The sequence below is a fragment of the Syngnathus floridae genome, chromosome 1 (genome assembly GCF_059516105.1).
Source record: "Syngnathus floridae isolate MCC-2025c chromosome 1, RoL_Sflo_1.0, whole genome shotgun sequence".
In the NCBI taxonomy this organism is placed as follows: Eukaryota; Metazoa; Chordata; class Actinopteri; order Syngnathiformes; family Syngnathidae; genus Syngnathus; species Syngnathus floridae.
In genome coordinates, this window is record NC_142413.1 from 13,600,192 (window position 1) to 13,626,737 (window position 26,546).

At 41.8% G+C, this 26,546-nt stretch overlaps 1 protein-coding gene across 1 annotated transcript; it reads left to right on the forward strand.

The window, feature by feature from the left end:
- Positions 1-442: 442 nt before the first annotated feature.
- Positions 443-25,632, forward strand: gpc4 (glypican 4). Its single transcript, XM_088375329.1, has 9 exons — positions 443-1,224; positions 16,475-16,633; positions 20,695-21,092; positions 21,359-21,524; positions 21,943-22,073; positions 22,153-22,290; positions 22,364-22,488; positions 22,611-22,783; positions 22,855-25,632. The coding sequence occupies exons 1-9, from the start codon at positions 1,068-1,070 to the stop codon at positions 23,064-23,066; spliced, it is 1,659 nt and encodes a 552-aa protein (XP_088231455.1). The 5' UTR covers positions 443-1,067; the 3' UTR covers positions 23,067-25,632.
- The last annotated feature ends 914 nt before the right edge of the window (positions 25,633-26,546 follow it).

Below are 26,546 nucleotides of genomic sequence, written 5' to 3' on the forward strand. Positions count from 1 at the left end.
TATGTAAGTGTGCACCCCACTTATGTCAGATGTCAGAATTGTGTATTTTGGAAGGGGAAAAAAAAGATAAAAAATAAAGAACTAAATCGATGCCCTGAGCAGAAAAGGGAGTCGTTTGAGGAAGGCATAGGCACCACTGCGAATTATCATTAAGGCACCATCACTTCCTCAATTTGACCCTGCTCCAATGGTTACAATGGTCATCTGTATTCTGGAGTATTATTCCCATCAATTTGGATGAGCAGATAAGAAATAAGAAAGGTCCAGTCAAATGAGAGTTCTCAGTGATTTAAAAAAAATGTGGTTCAGGATTTTTGGTTCGCTGATGTATTTCCCTGATGTATGAGGTTTTTGCTACATTTGTAGACAGGATGATTATTTTTTGAATGTGTTGTGTCGACTACGGGTCTTGACTGAAGTTAAGAAATCCAGGCACTCCTGCTCCTGACTCCACCCCTGGTGTTCCTGCTTTCCACCCTCTTTGTCCCCGGAACTTCTCTTCTCTCCTGGGTGTCTATCAGCGCCTTCAGCCTGCATCTGGATCGCAGTAGGACGACTTTATAGTCCAGTGTCCCGACCCGCAGAAATCAAGGCCTCCTTGCGTGTGGACACAAGGCGAGAAAAGAAACGAAACAACAAGACCCCTTTGTCGTCTTTCCCCCGCATGTGGTTATTACTGTCGTCGAAAGTGAGGAGCCAGCTTTTGGGATTTTTGTCTGGAGTCTGAAAAGTTTTTTATACTCTTCCAAGACATTTGTTTGGGCTCGTCTTTCTGTTTTTATGAGACTCTGAAAGTTGACATTTTTGTTTAACACTCTCCGTTTAAGGGAATAAGTTAGCGTGTGTGTTTTCCAGCAGTTTTCGGTGATTTGGATTTTTGCTCCCGTTCTGTTGCGTGAATGAAGCGTCTGTTGAGCTGAAGGAAACCAACGCGTCTAGATCCATGAGGAATATTGGCGCAGCTCAAACTTAGATTACAGAACCGCTGGACACCTTTTGCACTCACCGATCTGGTTACTTCTTTGATTTTATTTATTATTTTTTTGTCTCTCTGAAACGGACAAAACATGAAGACGCTGCTGCTGTTGTGTGTGCTTAGCACGCTGGTCGTGTTTTGCGTTTCGGCCACGGCGGAGCAAAAGTCGAAAAACTGCAACGATGTTCGAGTTGCTTACAGCTCCAAAGGTTTCAACGTCAACGATGTTCCCAACAAAGGCGTTAACGGTAAATTCAAAATGTTATTTGATTTTCTGTATGAATGGTTTAAAAACTGGTCTGAATGAATGGTGCTCAACGTGGGGATCGGGGTCTGCGATAGGCCACAGAAGTCTTCTGGTGGTCCAACGGTCTCATAGTAATTAGCAAAGGCAATTTAACAATGTAACATCATCCATGTTTGCTTTTGTCTATCATTTAAACTGGGGTAAAAAAACATCATTAAACATTTTTTACTGATTGCTTGGTTGCAGAGCAGTTACAATAGTCCTTCGTTAGTTCATAGTATTTCATTTTCCAAAATACATAAGGTACTTTGTTGCCTTTTGTGAACTTTTTCTCCAGCCTCGTGAGTGTCTGGCAACACTTCAGTGCTTCAGCCAGTAAATATAGCATTCAATTAGGAAATACTTGAAGGCAATTCATAACAATGGAGAGGTATAATCAACACACACAGTGTGCTCCCCACTGAAAGAAGCCAGCTTGTGTTTACTTCCAAGCTTCCTCAGTAAAACCTCCATGCTGGCAGGGAATTTGTTGAGCCTTTGGAGGTAGTAAAAACATGTTTTCTGATTCCCCCCCCTACCCAAATTTATCTCCTTTTCAGCAATGCGTTGATAAAGTCAAAGCACAGGTTTAAGCAATGTTAGAAACCATGCAAATGAATATTTGCTATCACAATATGTCAAAATAAACAGTCTTCCAAATTACACATCCAGTTTGACAAAAGTTATTGTTTTGTAAGGACATTCTGATTAATTGTGTTATAAGACATATTATTGTATCCCAACAAAAACACATCCTTTTTGTTAAACCCAAGTAATGGAAACAAATGGTGGTGACTTTTACTTTGAGGGTTGGAGTGGGGGAGCAAAGTTGGGGTTTGAAATTCCACTGTGCCCGGCATACTTCAAATCCCTCCCTTCTCTCATTTCCTTTATATGGTGGGTAAATGAATATGCTCACTTACCCGAACTGTTGCTTTAATTTCATTCCAGTTTGATTTCCACTTTTTCTTTGCTCTCTGCTTAACAATGCATATTTCAGATGTTGGTTTGCCAAGCATTCCTGTGTCGATTTGGTGTCAACAATTTATTTGCCAGTGGTTTTCATTAACTGGACCACTAATTCACTTTAAACAAAGGGTGATGACATTTGCTCTAATTAAAAATAAAGTGTTGTCAACAGTATTAATAATGAAAGCTGTGATCTGAGGATTTTGCGGAATTGTAAGATATTTACATTTTGCCCATTAACATGATTTATTTGGGTGTACCTGTCAAAAGAGTAGAGCATGTCTTGCATGTCTTACAAGTAGTCCTCTGTCCCACTAAGTGGTGAACAACTGCAAGTGTTTTTCTATAGCGGCGAACAAGTGCGAGTGTTTTCGATATGTTGGGCTCTCGTCAGTGTACGTTAAAAGTCGCAAATGTTCATCAAACGGTCGCCAGACGTTTGGCAGATGTTAGCTTCTACTTTTTTTGACGCCAGGGAATTTTTTTTTATCACATTCAAAATTTCCTGGCGACAAGAAAAAAGGCCCATTGTTTGTGGTGTTTGTTTGTTTGTCATTGTGATTCTAAAAAGCCATTGAGAATACCACAACATGTCCACATTGGTCACGTTTAATATTGTGCTGCATTTGGGGGATTTGAAAGAAGGTCAAGCGAGATTTATTTATGTTAATGACCTCCACGCATTGATTTTCCTCACAATAACTTTTTAGTGTATGTACATACTATGTCTGGGCGTTAAGCACAAAGTCTCAATGAGTTCCCTTTGTCATAAATGGAAACCAAGATAATGAATCCATAGAGAGCTACAAGTGTCAAGGTTCATTCTTGTTACTGTGGGTAAGGAGTGTCCACAAACCGTTTCTGCTCTTGAAATGTTGTAGTATGTACTGTAGGTGCATAGCAACAGCTCCAGGTTAACGGTACTGTTATGGCCCTATGCCACTGAGGTTGACTTTGGCAAAGGTATCAAAATTCACGTTATTGTCCGAGTTTGTCAGGCTTTGTTCAAGTTCGCAAATGTTGGCAAAACATTCACCAGACGTTCACCAGCAGTTTTAGTGATTTTCCTTGACGCAAGGAAAGTACAGGCAGAACATTTGCAACCTTGAACAAACCCCGATGAGAATGCAACATACCTTGAGCCCTTATTCCGGAATAACCTTAGTTTTTTATTATTTGGAGAGAGAGAAAACATGTGTACCAGGTGGTGAATAAGTACTTCTTGAAATATTTACTGGCACTCTTACATTGATAGTAAATCAGACTGGTGGAATATGACTCCTATAGGATACACAAGATTGAAAAACCTAACTTTAACAACCATGGACATCTTGTGTTATTGTTGGCACAGTGCACCAAGAGGGATGTTTGTTACCGTTAATGTTACTTTGGGGGGCTTTGTTGAAGCCGGACAAGAGTTACAATAAAGATGTTGTAATGCAGTAAATGTGAAATGGAAACCCCAATTGCCTCAGCGTAGACCGAATTAAGTGATGGACAGTAACAGGAGGCTCAGATTGTGAATTCTTTGTTGCTCACATGGGATCAGTCTTATTCCACAATCTCCATCCATGGCTCAATTTCTTATCTATTACACAATATGATGATTCCTTCAAGCTAGTTCAGTTCAGTGGAAATTTTGTAAGCCTCCTGTCATGATTTCTTTTTTAATATTATCAGTAGGGCAATGCATTAATGAAAAATGATCAGTGAATCAGAATTTTCAAAGTTGAATCAAAAGGGTGACTCGGTGGGGCTCTGGGTAGCACATCCGCCTCACAGTTAGGAGGGTGCGGGTTCGATTCCCCCTCCGGCCCTCCCTGTGTGGAGTTTGCATGTTCTCCCCAGGCCCGTGTGGGTTTTCTCCGGGCACTCCGGTTTCCTCCCACATCCTAGAAACATGCTTGGTAGGCCGATTGAGCACTCCAAATTGTCCCTAGGTGTGAGTGCGAGTGCAAATCGTTGTTTGTCTCTGTGTGCCCTGCAATTGGCTGGCAACCAGTTTAGGGTGTCCCCAGCCTACTGCCCATTGACGGCTGGGATAGGGGGGGACTAAGCGGTTCAGAAAATGGATGGATGGATGGATGGATGAATCAGAATGAATCACAATTGTTGGATTGTTGTTGCATATCAGGCCTTTTATTACCCAGAGGTGCTCTTCAGGGGCAGTTTGACCTACGATTTCAACTCCAGTGTAAATTAACTATTAAACAACCAGTCAAATGTCTTGTCTGTTTCTCAAGGTCAATCCCATAAAACTCAAAAGGCGCCCTTTGTTTTATGTGAACCGCCCTGCATGTTTTTTTATTGACAAGTTCCTTCAGTACATTCAATGTCTATTCCTTTAGAAACCAAAATATTAATAAATGCAATGTTGTTTTGTGATGCCAAATGGGAGGCTGTTTAGTAAATCGTATGTACAATTTCTATTTGGCAAGTTTCCTTTCCTTTCCAGGTGTGCCATTTGACTCCCACTCATTTAGAATTAGTTGCCAAGATTGAGCTTTCTCTCAAACCACTTTTTAAGGGTCTCGGTCTCGTCTCAGGGTTGAAGGCATATTTACTCTGTCTTGCCATGGCCTCGGGCAGGGCAGACATGGGATTTTTGTTCAAGACCGGTAGAGACCAGGCCAGTTACAGGTAACAGTGTCCTAGAGTTGTTGACAGGCGTATCAGTAAATAGATTGTGATTTCTAGCTTGAAGAATCCCTCTGGATTGTTATCCCATTCAAAAGTAGTGGTCACTTCCTGACCCTGTATATGCAACATCTCCTAGATGTGCAGAGGTATTGTGAACCCCAGGCGTGGGGGGAACCTGGCTTTGACTTGGGGTGGGAGTCCTGCTGAATGTACCTGTCAGCTCAGCGCTGCCTCTCCCCTCTTATCAGCTTCCTGTGAACACAGCAGGGCAGCGCAGACATCAGTGGCCCTCTGGATTCCAGCAACGACTTATCAGTCCAGAACAATGCAGCTAAGTGTTCAGAAAAAGTCTTCTATGCAATTATTCTTTTTCAGTCTAAAAATGTCAGGCTTCCATGGCATTAGTCTTCCAAGTTTTGGAAAGCCCCATTTCTTAACCAGTTGAACTTGGAATGTTAAGTTTCCCCCTCATAAACGTTTTTAATATGCTCTGTGCTGAGCATTAGTTGAAGAGCCGTATAGCCACTAAGAGCCTGCAATTCCAGCTCTGCATCTTTTGCTTCGGCCAGAACGTCTACAAATGGCCAAGTGAGCGAGAGATCAGTGGGGGGTGGATGCTGTGTGTGGGAACAATTGAGTAGCTCCTTATATGCTCGCCTGCTTACACCCCCTCTCACCACATTCCACACCGGACCACCAAGACCCACACACTGGGAACCCCAGAGCTGGGAGCACTCGGCAACAAAGTGCTCTGGAGGGATTGACCGAGGTATACAGAGAAAAAGAGTGGAGTATGTGAGTGACAAGAAAGAGTTTGGACCAAGGCAAGTTGACCTGAATGCCCTGGAGACAAGGGGGAATAGACAGGAACCAAAGAGCATAAATGCACAATGTACTGTATGTTTGTGTGGAACACACTGCAACACATGAACTGTGTCTCACAGCCGACTTGGATCATGCAGGCAGGTTCCTACCTATTGCACCCACTTCGAATTTACTTAGAATTTGCTTGTCAGTGGTGTACTTGATTGGCTGTAGTGTCATCCTGTATTACCTTTCAGATATGAGTTAGTTTCTAGCCTGGTTTACTCAGAGCCTTGTATTCCGATTAGAACGAAACCAAACACAATGAAGAAGCTCCATACAATCCCCTCAATTGGAATGAACAAGCCAAATCAGAATGGAACTTGATTCTCTTTTTGTCAAGCTGATGTCATATAAACACTTAAATCAGAATGCGTGGCAATGCTGCGTCCGGTCTACGCTCGGTCCGTCTTGACATAAATTCAAAGTGGCATCGTTTACACAATTGAAAATGGCAGCAGATCCAAAACTTCAATGATGGCCTTGATCATTAATTACGTATGTGTTTTTGTTGGAGTAAGAGGATGAAGGACTGGTACACCTCTTATGCTGTGACATTAACCATCTATCCACTATTCATTTACTGTTGATGTTGAAGTCCTTTTCTACATAAACTGCTTGGAGTAGAAACGTTCCTCAGCTATTGATACTCCTGAACATCTCCCCTGTGTCGATCCTTTTACGACTTGTGTTGAGAAAAGGAGAGAAGAGCTACATTCTTGTCGGGGTGTTTGTGTTGAATCCTATTATTGGTTCCAAGCCAAACGAGTTGTAATCTATGATAATTGCTCCCAAATCCTACATCACCTCACCCTCTGACAAGGCCCTTGCTCACACTTAGCTCACTTTCAAAACTAAATCGGTTTCCTAATATTCATCTATTCCCTCCATGACCCGCTTGTGCTCAGATTTATTTCAAATCTACAATTCTACGATTTAACATCGGAACAGGAGGTTTTCATTCGTTTTATTTTGTGAAAAAAAACAACATCCCACAAAAAAACCCTTAGGGCGGTGTCTTGGCTGCCAAACGTTTTTGAGTCTGACTTATGAACCGATGCCATGTTTCAAGCAAAACCGAAATGTAAAACATGATGAAAACAATGGCAGGCTTCCTGCTGGCTAGAGGCAAAAGAATCTCACACATCAAAGAAGATTTTGTTTAATGATGGCTCTGAGGTTTCAAATCATTCGGTCGGTATGTTTTCAGGGTGGCGTGTTTGCAGACAAATATGTTCAATAGGAACCCTAGTGGTCCCGCCAGGCCTTAAATTATCGGTGAACGAGCCGAATGGCAAGCGGACGAGATACACAAGGGCAACATTCTGAACATGCTGCACCATTCACCACTAAGGTCCATAAAATCATTGTGCTGTTAGGTTTAGACTTTCTTGTGCCTTTGATTGTCTCCGACGAGTGGTTTTCTTCCCATCAACTCAACTGGTGTCCAGTGTCGTAAGGCCCAACAGGTATATCGGACTCTTTGTTGCTTCTTTGTAGCGCCGAGCCTCCAGAAACCTAATCTTGTACCTGACCTCATTCCGCCTGAGGCACTTTTCCTGGACATGTCCTGTTTTTTGATCTGGTGGTCTTACGCTGCTTTAGGATGTAAAATATTGTCTCTAATGGGATTTTAAAAATATCATTCAATGTATTTTGTCTTAAATATTTTCAAACCTTTCTGGTGTTTCACCAAATCAGGAGGAGGGCCCTCATTTTACTCTTTTCAACTCGGTGTAGATTACCAGCACACACATAAGGCTGTATATTTGCGCAAAGCGTGGTTTGATTGTGCGCAGGAGTGGAGGTATTTTTGCTTCTAGTATTTCGCAGACGATCACAGTTTGAAACAGGCGTTTGCGCCGTTGTGGGTGTAAACACAGTCGACTTGTTTCCTGGCCAATGAAAATGACTCCTCTCATTCTTTAGTCCAACATAGCATGAGCAAAGTGTGTTTATAACGACCTGCAAGCGGATGATGTCAAGTTGGCCAGTGTAATCACAAATCACTGCTGTGATGTGGCCACTTTGAGACCATTCTAACCACATCCATGTGTGTTTGCGTCCATGTGTGTGTCTAATTCTTTGTGCATTTTTTAAAAATTCCAATTTGCACTCATTCTGTGTTTAGCATTAGGGTGTTTTTGCTGCTTCCCGTCTCTCTGAAGCTGTATTATTGCTTGTTGTGTATGAAACCACAACCTGCTTCTGCAATTTTTTTTTTTACATAATCCTGCCTCACCCTTTCACTGTAATATTTTTTATCTCTCACACACAAGATTGGAGTGGGTAAAGCTGGCATACAGTGTAGCAGAAGCACGAGATCAAACGTGCAAAATGTTTTCTGCTCTTCAAAAGTCACATGCAACATGTGGAAAATCTGGAAGATAAGGCAAGTTGATACAATGAATTATTGCTGATACCTCCCTGAAGCATGTGTTCATTCCCAGTATTGAGGCTAAAAAGAAAGGTTGCGTGATTTACTCACATTATTTTTTTGCATTTAATATAACCGACATAATTACTAGCCAGAATAACTTTTGTTTAATGTTAGTGTGCACTATCAATTGCATTCGGAATTGTATTTGCAGTTAGTTCCTTTGTATACAAGTCTTGCACATTCTCAATAGGTCAGACATGTTGAGTAATAGTGAATGTGCCGTGCTCTGGGTTTTTTTTTTTGAGGGGGGCATTTATCAAGTCACTGGCTGAGAGGATGACCTCAAAGTCATTGCCTTCTTCTAATCATTAACGCATTTGCCACAGTTTAGAACTGCCACTTTTCAGCCTAGATGCAGTCCAAATGCATGTTTGATTTGGAAACCTATCTGTACACATCGTCCACTCAAATCTAGTTTTAAGAGTTATGTTAATTCTGTCACGCAAAATACACATTAGCACTGCGGTGCTACATTTGCTTCATGCTGCTTTGCACATAAAGGTCAGACATCGTCTGAAGATCATTTCAATGCTAAACTGTGGGACATTTTGAGAGGGGCAGCAAAACAGTGGTGGTTCCTGTTTTTTGATTTGTAAATGCTCTCAGGGAAATGTAGGAGCAAGTTGAAACCCTGACACTGGGGTGACCTGGGAAGTGGTGTAGGCAGGGGAGCTTTTGTGCCTGAACACAAAGCTGGAGATGCCGGCTCAGGACGCGAGAGGGAAACGGAGCGAGAGGCTGCTGCGATATTGTGGAATCTCCGCAGGCGCTTCTGGGTAAATGTTCATGGATGACAGCATTTTGGAACACTCACAAGTGGAGAATTTTAATTGGCCAGAGAACTCAACTGATTTCGTAATTGGTAATGGAACTCTGGTAATGACAAATGAGAAATCATTTATCTATCCATACACTTACAGATAGTCAGAAATTGCAATGAATAAACTATTTTGTTTAAATGCACACACATTGAATCACACATCTTTTGCGTTAAAAGTAGAAAGTTACACATACCAGTCATTTCTATCCAGCTTATTCCTGAGGGCTGTCCTGTCAGAACAAATATGGGAGGTACTGAGTGGTGAGGAAGACATTTTGCTCCGAAAAATCAAATTGTCAAAGCTGCTTGTTCTAATATTTGCCACGGGTGTTTGAAGTTGATGTAAATAGTGATGTTCATGTGAACTTTGAAGAATGATTGCAGTTTGATGACATCATGCGACATGGACCTTGTTTACATGAAGCGTCCCGGTCATGTGGTTAGCATGTAGTGGGAAATGGAGTCATACAAACAGTTCCTATTGAAAAATAGAGCTTGTTTCACCATACCACCCACATTTCATGCTAAGGATCATGGGACGTAGGAATAAGGTGGATACAATGTGCCTCGTAAATTTTGTCAGCTTAGTGTTTTGAAGCCGTTTGTGGAAGAGTGTTAACCCGCTATTTATTTAAGGAAACAATTTACGCTGTCATTACCCGAAACCATGTCTTTGGCTCTAAATCAGAATATATTAAATCCAGACACGTCCGCTTAACTGCTCCTTCCTGTCTTTATAAGTGGATTGTTGCTTTACAGAGCTTGTCTATTGGCAGTTATGTCTATTCCCAATTCTCAATGTAGGTTTTTATTCGGAGTACAACAATACATGCATATCTATCGAACCATTCGATACGTTGGTATTGTTTCGGTATGTGCAGTATCATATATATATATATATATATATATATATATATATATATATATATATATATATATATATATATATATATATATATACACACACACACACACACACACACACACACACACACACACACACACACACACACACACACACACACACACACACACACACACACACACACACACACACACACACGTGCACATACCCTATACCTATACAATACTTGAAATGTTACACTTTTACTCTGCCTTCGACTAGTCCGCTATTTTGCATTGTGGAAAGCAAATCCATGAAACTGTCCATTCAATATTCATTGATACCAAACTGTTGAGACAGAAGCTAACATGCTAAGATAGCCGTTGCAACATGGCTATTACCCTCTGAATATATCCATTTTTCAAGGTCTTGTTCTCATGTATGTGTGTCTGTGCCTTTTAGGAAACATAAGCAATAAATTAAAGTGTATCACAATAACCACTATCAGATATGTTAAAAATAACAGGTTAGTTTTACTCTTAAATAAAGTCAGATGAGAAATCTGTGGGTTTACCACTTCAACTTTTCAGGTTTCATCAAACAACATTTTTAGACATTCCATAAATAAAACAATATACACATGAAATATATAAAAAAAAATAGAGCTATAAAAGTCTGCAAGTTGGAAAAACATGAATGGTTCTCTTTTTTGTATTGAAAAATATCAGGGACACTAAAGTATTGTACCAAACTGTAATTTTGATTATCAGTCTCGACGGGACATATGGGGCAGTAATCTTTTATGTCTTCAGGGTGTCATGTTCGTGATCATATCGCCAAGAACTTAAGGCTCAGTTATCTCATTCTCTATATATTTTCTCACTAATCATGTGAGAATGACTGCTTCTCTCCAACTTACTCCGTTGAATGCCTTGCTGTTGAGTCAGGCACAAGGACGAAACTCACTGCTGCGGCTCAGTCGGTCAGACGATCAAGTCAACTATTTAGTGAGTGATAGTTAATGTGTTGCTATGTTGTGTAGCTGCATGTAATAAACAAGCAGTCATTAAAACTCTTTCCAGTCAGTAGTTGGAATGAGTCTTCTGTAGAATTATAAATTAGTGCATCAAAGTAACCTCAAATAAAAGCATAAACAAGTGACTCACATTTTATTGGAAGAATAAAGATGTTGAAGATGTGTGTGCAAAAGGTTTTAAAGTTCCACCCATGTTTCATCAGTGACACACTTTGACTCGTAATGAATAGAGTCATGGGACAGCTGTATCGGTGCTCTAAAATTAATTTCCCAGTCGGGTCAAGTCAGCAGCATTTCTGTGGAATTTCTTGTTCAGTGCAAGTCATCCGGATGAACACAGCAAGATGATCTGATGCCAATTTGAGATCATTTCCTTCAGATAAATACCGGCCATGGTTTAGGCATGAAGCAACTATTGCAATAGCTGATCTAGCTTTATATATGCTTGGTGAATATTAGTCCGCAAGTAGGTACTCGGCACTTGAAACAAAGTAAAGTATTAAGACAGACAACACTTAAATGTTTTTCCCCTAAGTTTCACATAATCGGTGAAAGATTGTGAGGTGTCCAACGCCTCAATTCATTTGGTCAGACTTAAACGGACATTTAACTGGACTGAACGTCACCACTTATATAATAGGGCTATATGTAGAAACGATTTCACTGACGTTCACGCCATGAAAACAATCTGTAGTGATTTAAGGGCTTTTGGGGGATGAGTGCGACGACAAATTGTCCCACCCACTTTTAGAGCTCGCTTCCTGGTTTTTCATCTCAGCCAGCCGGACGACATCACTGGAGGCAGGCAAGCATTGCAATGAGTATTGTTTCCGGGCTTGGTTTGTCACATTCTGATGTCACTTGGTGCCTGAATTGGTAATTTATTGCCACCAATGAGTGTATGCACAGTCCTACTCTTGTTCACTTTAACCTGTGAACATATAAAAGACCAGATTGGCAGAACAATTTTGAAAGATATTTATTTGATAAGTTAATTTTTTTTAGTTTGTATTAAAGTATATTTCTGGATATCTTTGTCATGCATTCATAACATTAAAAAATATTCATCTTATTCAACTCAGCCACAAACAAATACCACAAATAAATCCCTCCAGGAATGGTCAAGGCAATCACGTTAGCCGTCTCAGTGTTCCCTGAATTATTTTTCAGGGAGTTGTCAACCCTAGAATTAACCCAAGAGCCCATGCCCAAAAAGAAAAAGAAAGTTACATTTCATAGAGAATTCCAAAAGACCCACTTTATGGATTTACAGCGACAGGTGATTCTCACGATTAAAGCCCAATAGGCGACGATGAGTCAATGCTGCCTTCAACAAATGAAAGTGCTTTCAGAACATCATTCTTTGTGGCTAACCACATTGCAAAGGCTCAAAAGTCATTCTGCATTGAGGGAAAAAAAAAGCCCAGTGGATTCATATTTGACGTCACTGCATTCTTTTCGTCGAAATGCAGAATATTTTGGAATGTTAGTCAAACCTAAAACTCTGAAAACAAGTACAGTATGTTAGTGTACAAAGTGAAATGTTAGGTTTACTTAAGGATAGCACTGACATTGAGGTGAGGTATGTAAATGTGAATTTGGAATGTACACAAGACACACTTCACCTTTCTTTAAATATGACTCACTGGCACGGTGCCCTCGAGCAATCTGTGGTTGGACCAAGCGGCTACTTGATGTGAATACGTGGCTTTTTGTAACATCACCTCCACCAGGCGCATTATTCAAAAACACTGAATTAAAATATAAAGCTGACTCAATACAGCAATTCAAAATTCAACGATCTCCTGTATTTGTTGCACCGCTGCTTCACAGCCTTTTGCCACAATGTTTCTCTGAATTTGATCTTTTTGAGTTTTTTCCTTTTCCAGTAGAAAATACTTTGTTTACTATGCACAGTACAAGCAACCTTAATACTATTATACTGTAGTTCCAGATTGAAAATACAAACGTCTCATTAGTCACATTAGTCGGTATTAAAGTGCGTGTTGTTTTTTTCATCTCATTATCTTTGTTAGAAACAAATTATTGTGTGAAACTTGCACCACAGCTGAAATAGTTGCTGATTGATGACTTGCGTTCTAGTGAATGATGCCTTCCAACAATGCGAAACATAACGTTTGATTCTGATTACGTACTCGTGGCCAGGTATTACCAACGACTCTGGGCTGACAAGTAGAGAGTGCACACTTGAAGTCAGTGGCACAAATCGAAACGCAAAAGAATTTGAGAAGTTTGTGCATTGACTTGACACTAATGATTGTGTTAATTTTTATAATGCGTTAATGTGAAACATAACGAATTCATCCCATTAACTCGTTAGTGACGGCCCTAATATGTCCTGTATATAGCTGTTAATATTTTTATCAATGTCTTGAGTCCAGGATGGTTCAGAAATTGCCCTCAAGGGGCTTTGATGGCTTCAGATGGAGTGAATTGACCACTGGCCTTCCTATTTAGAGTTTTTGCTTGTGTTTGTGACTTTTACGACTCCTAATTGCCACTGTGTCTGTGGGGGATGTGAGTTAGTGGTGTTATTATTGGATGAGTGAGGTTTGGACGGTGGGTTACTGTGTGTGGTGGATGTGCCCGGTTGATGGACAAGGGGGTGGTCAGAGGACAGGACCTCTCTCAGAGGAGTGGCTGTTAACCCTTGACCTCGCCGGTTGAGCCTGCTGGGTGGTGGCGGTTAAGGCGGAGGGCGTGTAGGCGTTGGGTGGGGCCTGCACTCCGACGTCTGCGTGGTTCAGGGGCACATGGTGGCAGGCAGAGAGAGGGCGGCAAGGTGTCTAATCTGTTTTTTTGTCTGTGAGGCGTTTTCACCTCCCCCGCCATCCTTCTTCTGAGAGAAGCATTTGAGAGGCAGGGCAATGTCAAAGGGAAGTGTCCTATTTTTATGAGCCATTTAAAGGGGATGGGGGTCTCCCCACAAAGGAAAGCCGGAGAAGTAGTGCAACGCTGATGAATGCCACAGCACACAGTCATGTTTGTTTACAAGGTGCCGTTCCCTTGTTTTGACCACCATAAATAGCTGTTTTCCTCTTCAGAGTGACACGCCAACAATGTTTTTTCTCAGAGTCTTGTTACATCTTTGAGCACTTAAAAAGACACTCACCCAAAACAAAGATTATTCGTGTCGGTGACTTAAGGAAAATAATTGGCAAAGGTTGCTGTAAATAAATAACGATAGTCCAGCATCACTCGCGCTCAGTGTCATGTGCCTCAGGCTTCTTTTTTGTTTTACCAGCAAGGCAAGATATTGACTTCTAAAGTCTGCATGAGCTAAGGACCTGAGTTTTTAGACACTTGAGTCTTTGAGCTAACAATACAACATTTGTATGGACATTCCTGTGAAATATCGACCATCTCACTTTTATTTGTGTACTTTGGTAACTAGGGCTATTTTCCATGTGGATATAGTCCTTCTGAGTGCTGTGCGGTGTGGCCCCTGCCGAAGGGAGGGGTTGCGACTTGGATGTCTGTTGGACCTAAATGTTCAGTGTGTGTGTGTACGTGTTCGTGCGTGTGTACCCTGTGCTCCAAGTGACTCCAATCATGCCTGTACAAAGAGCCATGTGTTGAGCAGTGATGTGATGTGTGAATATGTTTTAAGTTTGGGCTGCCGGCGTGCGTACATGTGAGCACGCACGTGTACATGAACGAAGCCTGCTGGTAGGCTTGGAGAGTGGGGTTGGAGAGAGATGAGTTTGGGGAAAGGACTGTGAAGTCTCTAGAGGATTATGTGGACTTGATCCCAGACAGAAGGGTCCACTTTATGGCGCCAGGGTGCATCCCTATTTGGGATCCCTTTTAAACAACTATGGCTGTGAATCACTCATGCGCCTATCGATTGAACTATTTGTTTTCTGTTTGAATATTTTTTTTTATGGTTTTGGCAATCAAAACCTCAACAAGATGACATTTTTCTACATGGATTTAGCAGCGTTTACTGCTGGCTTCCCTTCTTTTGGCTCCAGCTAACACTGTGGCGTAATCGTGACGTGGCTGTAAAGGAGTTTTATATAATCAACCTTTTTAATCAGTAGGCTGATTATTTGGTCTATTATTCATTACTTAATGCTTGCAGTAGGAGATGTGTTTGATAAATATATTGGAAAAACAATTGGAGTAAATTGTCATTTGTTTCATGTAAATTTAAGAGAAACTTTTTATCGCTATTGGGTTAGAAAATTACCTACTGTATATCTCGATATGAAATTTTGTCCATATTGTACAGCAGTATTGGTATTAATGAGAAGTAACATTTTACAAGAGGTGGAATACCCCTAAAATAATAATGGAATTGCAAAACTAAAGTTATCTATTAAAGGCCAGGTCAAAGCTCTTCCCTGCGTAAGTTGCAAAAACCTTTGCAGGCACCTCCACTTGGGGAAAACTAAACACCACCATACAAGGCCTGAAAGGATCCTTGTGTTCTCTTTTTTTTTTTTTTTTTAATGTCATTCCTGCCACTGCTTTACATTCATCCTTCATGTCCAAATGTATCTTTCACATGCAGTTACTGATGTGTCAAAGACAATAACTTTTAAGAAATGTCTTATTGCCTGATTGTCAACCGGTGGTCCGCGCCCCTCTAGTGGTCTGTGGCGGTATTGCAAGCGGTCCGCGAAATTGGATATGGAAAATGATTGTAACATTTTTAAAAACAAAATTGATTCATTATTTAGACTATAATTTTGTGAATCCTTTACCCATCCACATGTCAAATGTATTCCCAAAACAGACATACAGATGCAAATAAATAGCGTGTTATAGGGCTATCCTCTTTCGGTGCAAAATAAAATAATGTTCCGCCAAAGCTTCTGGTTATAATGGTGGTTCCTTGGACAAAACCAGTTGAAAACGCCTGTCTTATTGGACCAAGCTCCGAATAGTTTTAATGACTTGACAATGATGATTCTGACACGGAAATTCCATATTTGGATCATTTTGAAATTGATTCTGTTCTGTTCTTAATGCTGCAACTTGCATTACCAAAAGATGTTTTGTTGTAAAATGGGGGTCCTAAGTGGGGGGGAGCATTTGAGAGTAATCCGCATCAACCTGCCTTTTGCTGAATTACATACCTGTTGAGTGATGAAGAGGTAATCCTGAAGACGATGACAATGAATTGACTGTGCAATGCAATGATGATGACTGCAATGTGTTGTACGTACTGCATCAATGATCTTATTGTAAAATAATATTCAAAGAAAACAAGACGCAATGGGCATTTAGAGCCTATTGCTGACTCGTGCCTAGTCATGTGTTTTTGGCTTGAGGAGCTGAATGAAATTAGCTCATCACCGTCACTGATTTCACTCTTCTTTTTCTGTGTCCGCAGCTTCAGTAAGTTCAGAGAGCCGATGCAATGGTTCGTTTGATCATAAATTGACTCGTTAGTGGAGCGCAAGGACGATGTCATGAAACAGCGACTTTTCACATGACCTGAGTTGAATTAAAGGCATTTTTTCCCTCCTGCAAGTTTCTCCATTGTGGACCCAATAAAAGTTCAATAGTGTCGTGACACATGATCTCTCAGTATGTTTTACATTGTTGCTTTTTGTTTTTCCTCTTCCAGGAGCATCACTGAAAGTGTGTCCACAGGGTTTCTCCTGCTGCACGGTGGAGATGGAGGAGAAGCTAAGCCAACAGAGTCACTATGATATCAAAGCCCCTGTCTCCAGGCTTAGCACCAATCTCGTGTCCACCTTTCGACAGAGGCATCAGCACTTTGACCGTAAGCAAGCACTCAAACACAAACCTTCCATGCTACAGTGCCACAAAGTGTTCCCCTATTACTAGCGCTAGCTAGCATGCATGCTGCATGATTTTTGACGGACCCTCCCACCTGCTGAGCGGAGACAGTCGGTCTGTGTCCACCAGCTCGTCCACCTGTCTCTCAACATCTCGGTGCCCTCCCTCAGCGGCCCCCTCTGCCGGTTTTCCTTCTCCAGAGAGACGCACACACACACTCCCAGACGGACCACACACATTCAGATTTGTGCTTCCTTTTTCTCCCAGCGTACGCACGCGTGTATGCCTGTAAATAGTCAGATCATCCGATTTCGCTTGTGGAGGGCGGAAGCACTTGGGAACATGCAACACTGCAGAATCGCAGAGGAAGTGGCACTGTTTGTGTTCGTAGCTAGCCACTGCCGCTGTTCCTTGTGATAAGATGAAGGGATGGAAAGAATGACGAAATGGACATCTCGAGAGTTTAGTTAGTTTATGTATGCGAGTTGTGCGTGCCGTATGTACACGCCTGTGCATCCGTGGGTCACAGACCTTGACATCTTGCGGGTCTGTGAAAGAGAGCGAAAGATTGTCAGCAAGCGGGTGCGTGTGTATTGCAGCCAGATGTGAACTGGAATGTGACGTGTCGGAATGCAGTGGCAGCTCTCACTCCATCCCGCCCCTCGCTTTCTCCTTTCCCTGCCCTCTGTCCCCATCTTGTGCCTCTTCACTGGCCATTTTTTGTCTTCCTTTTTGTCAATTAGTTTGAAAGCATCAAAAGGTTGGTATTCTAGCATATCTTTTTGATTATGTACGTACTTGAATTTCTGACATTAATTGAACTCACACCTACAGCTCAGCATAGATATTTTTTTAATTTGTACAGATATTTTGTTATCCCATGGCTGTATTTTATTCAAATTAATAGCCATTGTTGGTTAATGGTTTATTAAACCAAAATTAATTTTCTGTGGGGGTAAAACAAAATAAAAGCAATGTATAAATGTTACAAATTCACAGGTAAATATTTGCAAATGTGTTGCGGAAATGAAGAGTGGATCATCTTAAATCACACATGGTTTAATCATCATAGTTTATTGTGGAATACTGCAATTATTATACAGTCTATTTGAAAAGTCACACGGTTTTCCTGGAGATGTCAGCCTAGAGCTGATGGTGAAATTGTAACCTCCTTTTGGTTTACATTTTGTGCGCCCCCGTGACTGCAGGAAGCTTGCGGCTCTTTTCAGACTGTCAAATGTGGGATCTCTTTACAAAGACCTGCTGCGCTTTCTTCCACTTGGACCATTTGACACCTCTCACCACTTATGACATGTTCAGATTGCTGTCCTGTCCTATTAATTACTTGTTCTACTCCAGGACACCCCAGAGTTGACACACAAAGTGCTTCTCCTTGTATTGACTGTTCATGAAGACGACATGAGCAGTGCTGTGCCGAAATGCAGCTCGAGTCGTGGATGAAAACAGACATGCATTTACACACTAACAAACCCAGGAAGTGGTGTATGTGATTAGACACGCTCTCACCCTGCGTCTGGAGCTGGAAGTCATGGCCAATTAGGAGACCGAAATAGTTCTCTCCGCTTTGCCATGATCTCAGCCTGTCTGTCGGCCTTATTGCTCTGACCCCGTCCAGCGGGGCAGGCTTATGTGTGGAATTTAAGAACGTGGATTAAGGCTCCTAACAAGAGACACCCATCGCCAGCAGCAGGACTGACAGAATCACATCCCGTGAGAAAAGAGTGAGGAGCAAGGACTAATTGGCACAAATAGGGGTGCAATTGGGTTGGGATTGGGAGGAGCAGAAATTTAAAGGAACACTGGTGGGGTGGGGGTGGTTAAAATGCCTGGCTGCTCCTGTAATGGATTAAGATCATGGCCCATGACACCTATGCGACATGATGACAGAATGGCTGGGGGAAGGACTGCAGAGGATAGATGTGACCATTTGTATCCATCTACATTAAACAAGCCACGTGTAGCCTTTCTCTTCTCGTAAACTTTGCAAGATGCCTGTGCAATGTTGCTCATCCTCTTGGCATGGTCTTGCCCCTTTCCCCCATCATCCTCCTCTTCATGTCCGACATTCAACTTTTGGGCTGGTGGCCCTATAGATTATTTATATTATGTATACTAGGATAGTCTTGATACCTTATCATTGAAGAGGGTATTACTTCTGCGTAGTTACCTTTTTTGAAGTATGAAATCTAACTGAATATTTGACATTTTCCAAGCATTAAGAAAAAAAAATCATTCTTACGGAATGATTTAGCGTGATGTACGAAATAATGTTAGTGGACAGATGAATGATTATTTCTCAGTGTATAATGAATGGATAAGTATTTACTATTAAATGGCAGGTTGATTTATATTTAGTCAGGAAATTTGCACTGTCCCAGTCAAGTCAGCATCAGAGATCTTTGGGTTGCATCGTGAATGTAGAACCCTGACCTTTTCTTTTTCCCGACATTACACTTGTTGCTACTATCAAACTCCACGGTTGCGGGTGAACCTTTTGATGTAATCTCAGTCAGTGAAGAGTACAACTTGGTTTCTTGTCATCTGCTGTGTGTGCCTGTGCATGTGATTTGGGGGCTGCGATGTTTCCGGTATCCTTGGCAACACAGTGGGGCTTTGGAGTTAAAAAAGCCCTCAACTTAACCCACCCCACACTGCCCTCAATCCTCCCCTTCCCCATTTTTTCTTTTTAGTGTGTCAGTCTGGAGTGGAAGTGACAGCATTACGAGGGGACTGTGTGCGTGCGTGCGTGCGTGTGCACGCGCATGTGTGGCTAAGGAACGTTTAGTGTCTCCCTCTGTGAGAGCATGGGAACTTTACATTTCAAAGGCGAGCATAGGGCACCCAGAGAACTGCTGGGGGACAGAAGTTTTGTCTGCACGCAGCAGCGAGGGGGAGAAGAGCAAGAGTGGATAGAAAGGAGATGAGTGAAAGGGGGGCTGCGAGCGTTCGCTTGCATGCATGCACGACTGAAGGCGACGCATTTTTCAGTGACTCTGTGGAATTCTCATTTTGTTCAGATTAAGAGAGTCGGGGGCTGAGGGGGACTGGATTATTGAGGGTAGGTGGAGGAGGGGGGTGATGGACATTCCTCAGGATGAAGTAGGTCATTGTTCCCTGTCTACTGAAGAGAGATGGCTGAAGGAACTGATGAAGTGAAAGCAGTATAGGGAGGGAGATGTTGGGATGGGTAAAAGGCATACAGGTCCATATGTAGGAGGGAAAACAGTTCTCATTATTCAGTAATCCTATTGAAAAATGCCTCTGAAGGACTGTCCAAGAGAAACAGGCAGAAAGGAAAGCCAATGGAATGTGACAACAGAAAAAAATGCCATTGATGATGGTCAGTTTGATGTAAGGAGATGTCTGCGCTGAATGCATTACTGAGCCAGACGTTTTCCAGCAGTCCGCCCGCATTGTAGCCTGCACGTTTTGAACCTTTGGCTTAGGGCTTCAGTAAAGTGGACTATTTCAACAGTGGTACTTTACATTTCTTTTTCTTTCGTAGTTTTACAAAGGCTTGTGTGGAATTTGATTTGGCAAAAAGGCAACTATTGAAATGATACGGCCCGCCACATCATTTTATGTGGCCCGCAAAGACAAATTGTGCATCAACTGTGTCTCAATACTAAAATTACAAATTATCTTCACCTTTGCTAGCCTTTTTTTGTACCATTCCTCTTTTTGAAAATGTTGAAGTTTTTACTAGGCTTTGATTTCAAAGCTAGTTCTTCATTAGTTTTTTGTGTAGCCTATACTGTTTATAATGCGTATAAGGCATTGACAGCTACATATAACGGCCCTCCGAAAGAAACTATGACTACGATGTGGCCTGCGACAAAAATGAGTTTTACAACCCCTGTAAAGTATCTGAAGCCAGATAGTGCACTGTATTTTTTCCTCAATTGCTTTCTGGCGCCATTAATAAATATTACATGCACAATGGTCAGAATTCTAAATGATATGAACGGAAGGTTGTTTGTTTCGGAATGACGCAAATCTACCCTTGTCTCCACTTTCCTACAGAGTTCTTCCGAGAACTTTTGAAAAATGCAGAGGAGTCACTGCACAACATGTTTGTACGAACGTACGGGATGATGTACGTGCAGAATGCCGAGCTCTTCAAGAACTTCTTCCAGTCCCTGACGCGCTACTACGTGTCCGGCAGCTCGGCCGTAAACCTGGAGTCCATGCTGTCGGACTTTTGGGCCGACCTCCTGGAGAGGATGTTCCGGCTGGTCAACGTGCAATATGAATTCAGCGACGCCTACATGGAGTGCGTCAGCCGGCACACGGAGCAGTTGCAACCTTTTGGGGACGTGCCCCGCAAGCTGCGCATCCAGTTGACGCGTGCTTTTGTTGCCGCACGTACATTTGTGCGTGGCCTAAACCTTATGCCACAGGTGGTCAACAAAGTCTCGACGGTAAGAATGGAGGAAGCGCACTTTTGCTAACGAAATGAACCTTTCTCTCGGAATGCAGCGCTGTGTTTTCTGAACGCATATCATTCTTGGCTACAGTTCCCTTCCAGGCTGATAACATAAACCACTTTGTTTTTTCTGCTATGACATGTTTTTCCACAGCACGGAGTGATTAATTGATGATTAGATTATACTGTTTTGAGAAATACTAAATAGTCAGTGTCCAAATATGTTATTGAGTCAATGTTTGTCTTCCAACTGCCCTGCAGGTCAGCGCGTCTCCCAGCTGTGTGCGAGCGGCCATGAAAATGTTGTATTGTCCCTACTGCTCGGGCCAAGTGGCGCTGAAGCCCTGCCAGAATTATTGTCTGAATGTGATGCGGGGCTGTTTGGCTAACCAGGCAGACCTGGACACAGAGTGGAACAACTTTCTTGGTGAGAAACATCCTCCAGATTCATTTGTGTGGACTCTCCCTGCCCTTACACTGATTAGCAAGAAGTATAAGTAATCATCTTTAGTGTCTACTTTTTGTGACATTTCGTGGAACCTTGAACCCTGATTGTAACTCAAAAAGCTCATCTATCAAGGTCATGTTTTCCATGAGTACAAATGGAAGTTTTGTAGCTTACTGATTATTGAAATATGAATGCAACAAAATGATTTCAAATGGACCATTTTGTGGACTAAGTTCAAGTTGTTGTGTGGAGCCACCTGGGCCACAGCCCTATGCAGTAGCTTTTGATTCGTTGCTTCCCCCTACTGGACATTATTCGCTATTGCAACCATTTGAGGTGATTAGAGGTACTTTTGCATGAATGATTTCTAACGCGGTAGTTTGTCCAATTGTTGTAGATGCCATGCTTGGTCTGGCTGAGAGGCTGGAGGGTCCCTTCAATTTCGAGTCCATCATGGATCCCATTGATGTGAAGCTTTCCGATGCCATCATGAACATGCAAGAGAACAGCATGCAAGTTTCACAGAAGGTGGGTATTTTTTCATCTTTTCGACGGATGTGAGAAATACACAAACTTGATAGCAGTTAACCCTTCTCTCCTCTGACAGGTATTCCATGGATGTGGCCAGCCTAAACCCAGCCGCTCCAAGCGTTCTGCCAAAGACACCGTTTTCGCTGGCCGCTTCCGCCCCTACAGCCCTGACGCAAGACCTACCACTGCTGCCGGAACAAGCTTAGATAGACTGGTAAAGTGTTCTATATAAAGCACTGGATGTCTTTGTGTAGGGTGGAGCTTGACTTGTGTGTTTTCGACAACAGACGAGTGATGTAAAGAAAAAGTTGAAACACGCCAAGAAGTTCTGGTCCACACTACCAGACACTCATTGTGCTGGTGAGAGAATTGCACCCGGTGATGACTGTTGGAATGGAACAGCCAAAAGCAGGTAAACTATTTCAGACAGTGTTCCCACACCACATGGGTGTATGGAGTATTTTGAAAAGTATAGGGTTGAGTCTTCAAATGTTTTTCAAGTCAACCACTCACATTGATGAGTTTGTCTCCTAGGTATGAGGCAGTAGTCATTGGCAATGGGCTGGCCAATCAGGTGTCCAACCCCGACGTGGACGTGGACATCACGAAGCCAGACATTGTGATACGAAGCCAGATTGCGGTTCTGAAGGAAATGACGAGTTGGCTGAAAGCTGCATACAACGGCAACGATATCTCAATTGAGAACGGTGAGAATGTGAATCTTTTAATTGCTTGTGACCCAATGTACATCACTTTCCGCCTCTCTCTGCGTACTCAGACGAGGAAGCCAGCGGAGGAGAGGAGAGCGGCAGCGGCTGCGATTCTCCATCCTGTGACACAGATCGGGACATCTACTTCTCCACTCCTCCCAATCCCGTGGATCCTCGAGTTAATCTGGTGCAGGGGGAAAAATCAGATGGTGTAACCCTGCAGGGAAGCATGGCACTAGCATTCTGCGGGCTGGCCCTGCTTGCCGCCCACTTGAGATAAAAGTATTTGGGCTGTGAGACAAAGAGAATGACTGAGAAGGATGGAGGGAAGAGGAAAACCGTCAGAAAGACTTTAACAAGACTGCCTTCAGGCCCTCGGACAGTCCACCATTTGTGGAGGGGGGTGGGGGGGCTCTTCTTAATATTACAATAATTTCACTTTTAATTATTTTGTTTGCATGTTTTGAGGACAACAGTGTACAACAATCTCATTCTCATGCCAAGAAAGCCACCTTTCTCACTAGGTAAAATCTTGACTCCTTGTGGCTCTGTTGGAGCTACACGATGGGCGTGCCTGCAGCATTAGAAAAGCTATAACGTGTCTTATTAGGCAGTTGAATCTAATACTTGAGTGTGTGCCTTCTTCAATGATTGCCATCTACAATACATACCCAGCACCCGGTACCTATGATGGAACATAGCTTCCTCATCAGTGCTGTCCTTCCATCCTACAGGGATCTGCAACATAACATAGACGGCAGTCGTTATGTTTGAGCGGTGATGATGAGTGTTTATTTCTGACAGTCATTTATCACTCTGTGTGCAAACTGTGAATCTCTGCATTTATGCATATGCCTACAAAAAGCCAGTACGAATTTCTGGGACTAGAGAGTCTTGACTTGTTTCTCTCAACGTAACTGTAGGCTCTTTGTTCTGCGTTTGCCTTGGAAAGGTAGATTGTCTTGTCAGGGCTCCTGCCTTACTTCATCCTAACAAAATACAAAGAAAGATGTTACACCCCTTTTCAGGGGGTGGAATTGTTTTTACAAGAGCTTTGAGGGCTCCCTTTGAGTCCAATCCTGCACAGACTCTATTGGTCGGGTATGAGCATAATCACAGCCTCACTTCAATGTTTCTCTGTTCAGTAGTAAGGTCATACCTCATACATGTTCTCTATGTTAGTGCAATCTCGTGATTATGGAGTTGAAAGCGTCTGTCGGAGGCGTTATCTGTGGCTGCCCCAGTGAGTTGACATCAGGCCTGAGAAGGAGTGTGACTGCTGGTGTTACCCCAGAAAACGACAAAGCCGACAAGTCCCAAATGCCCCTCAAATGCTTTTGTACTGTATGTAAACTCAGTTCACGATGGAAGATCTGAATTTGTACAGTCTTACACGCTTGAAGGTTTCACACATTTGTCTAGCCAAGAGAACCAAAAGAGAGTGCTTTGATCAAAAGGAAAGATTATTTTAACACAGGGTTTTTTATGTGGAGGAGGTGCTGTATTTTTTAATAGCTATTTTTGGTATGAAGATTTATATTAGGTACTACAGTGGGTTTCGAATGCTACCTTAAGGTGGTTGAACTGGTTCCTGTGCGTCTTGGTTGCACATTTGTACCTCATGCATGGCCTTTTCCAGTCAAATTGGACTCCTCATGAACCGTAATTGATCCATCCTCACCTTCTGTTTCATCATTTCAACTAATGGTTGATGTAGTTCTGTCACAACTACAACCAAAATTAATGCAGTAGATGTTTTTTTTTTTCTCTCCAACTCAGTCATATATACAGTAATTGGCAACTTCCAACGGTAAAATGATTTCAGATGAAAATGAATTGTATCCATTCCGCCATGTGCAGAAATTCCCTTTAGGGTGTGCACAACACTAGACCTTCTATTCATTTGACCCTTCCGTGTTGTCTTTTCCATGTCAGCTCTAAAATTGAGATGACTTAAACATCACAAAGTCTTTCAAGTTTTTTTTTTTTTTTTTAAGTGTCTTTTCCATGTACCACGACGGACCTTTAGCAACCAGCTAACGTAAAGATGGGCAGAAAATACCGTGCACCAGGTTTTTGCCACTTTTTGGGCTTTGTAATTGACATGTTGATTGTAAGCTCTCGTTAAAATGCCTTCAAAATAAGTGAGCAGTCCGGTAATAGACTGAATCAGTGAGGACACCACTGTTAAAAATCTCACTTTGAATGAACCCCTATGCAATCAGTTTAAAATCTTGAAGCCTTAATTTAACATCATGAAGCCTGAGCTTCAGCCATTGGATTAGCATTACTCTACTTCAATCTTACCCATATTATCAACATTTCTATGAGTGCTTATGCAATCTTGATGACTTATAGATGACTGAAGACCCCCCCCCCCCCCACCACCAAAAAAATACAAACTTTCAGATTTAGTGTTTTAGGAAATGATGGTAAATGTGCGTGCTTGCGGGCCACAGCAGCATTTTCTGGCAGGAGTTGGTCCTGCTGCAGGATGCTGTGTTTTTTAACCACGGAGGAACTTTAGTCTTGAGACTAAATTGAGTTGGACAAGTGTGGGTAATCCTCTATCTGTATTTGGCCTACAAGGAAACTGAATGGACTCTATCATCTCTGAGGAGAGAGTGTGTGTACAACTGAAAAGAATAAGAGAAGTGTAAATAAAGAGCAGCCGTTTTAGATGTCTCTAAAAGAGGCCGTAACATTACAACAGATTTTTACATGTCAGAGTATCTCCTAAATGTTATGGAAAAGCAAGATGAGATAGATGTTGAATTGTAAGAAAAAAAAATGTATATTAAACAACATTTCTTAGTCTTGTTGAAATAAAGACTGCCAATATTTAACTGATTGTGAACATCTTTGTTTTGTCGTCTTTGCACTCTTCACTCGGCTCGTAGATCGTAGATATCGTCGTGGCTAACAACAATGTATAAATTTGGAAACAGATAAGGCCACACGTTTAGTGGGTGCATTAACTGTGCTGAGGTTTGGAGAAATAATTACAAAACTTCACGACAGTCACTTACCATTCTGCAGAATAGAGCAATAAGGACTATTCATAAGGTCAACTACTTGGAACACACAAATCCACTTTTTATACAATCAAAACTATTGAAATTCACTGATATGGTATCTTACCAAACAGTCATCATGTATAATGCAAAAAACAGGCAATTAGCAGAAAATCTCTATGAATTAAATACATTAAGTAGTGTATATTCCTCTTTAATATAACTACTCAACTGCATCAGAATAAAATATCAATTTGCCTGAAAGGGACAGCACCCTAAATCCTAAATAAAATAGGGTCTAAAAAGATACGATAATAAGGTCTAGATTTAGACGTCTAAACCTGGTCGAAATAAAAACTACACTGATCAATGATTGTTTAAAACGTAGTAATACAACATTTCTCCATCATTTATACAACTTACAGCTATTTTAGTTTTTAATATATAATATTTAATGGATTTAATTTCGTCGTCTAGATTCGGACTACACCAATTATAGACATCTAAATTCGGTCTAAATTTAGACTAGACGTCTAATAGACGTCCATTGGGATAATGATGATGATGATTATTTTTATTATTATAAAAAGACCCGCCATGAGCCATTGCTTGTATAGGTAACCTTGTCCGCCATATTAAATGTCAAGTCTGCCGTAAACTAACATGGACTCAATTTAAAAAGTGTGTTTCCACAAAGTTCACTAAGTAAGTTCCTCTCTTTCACCCAGTTACGCACAATATTATAT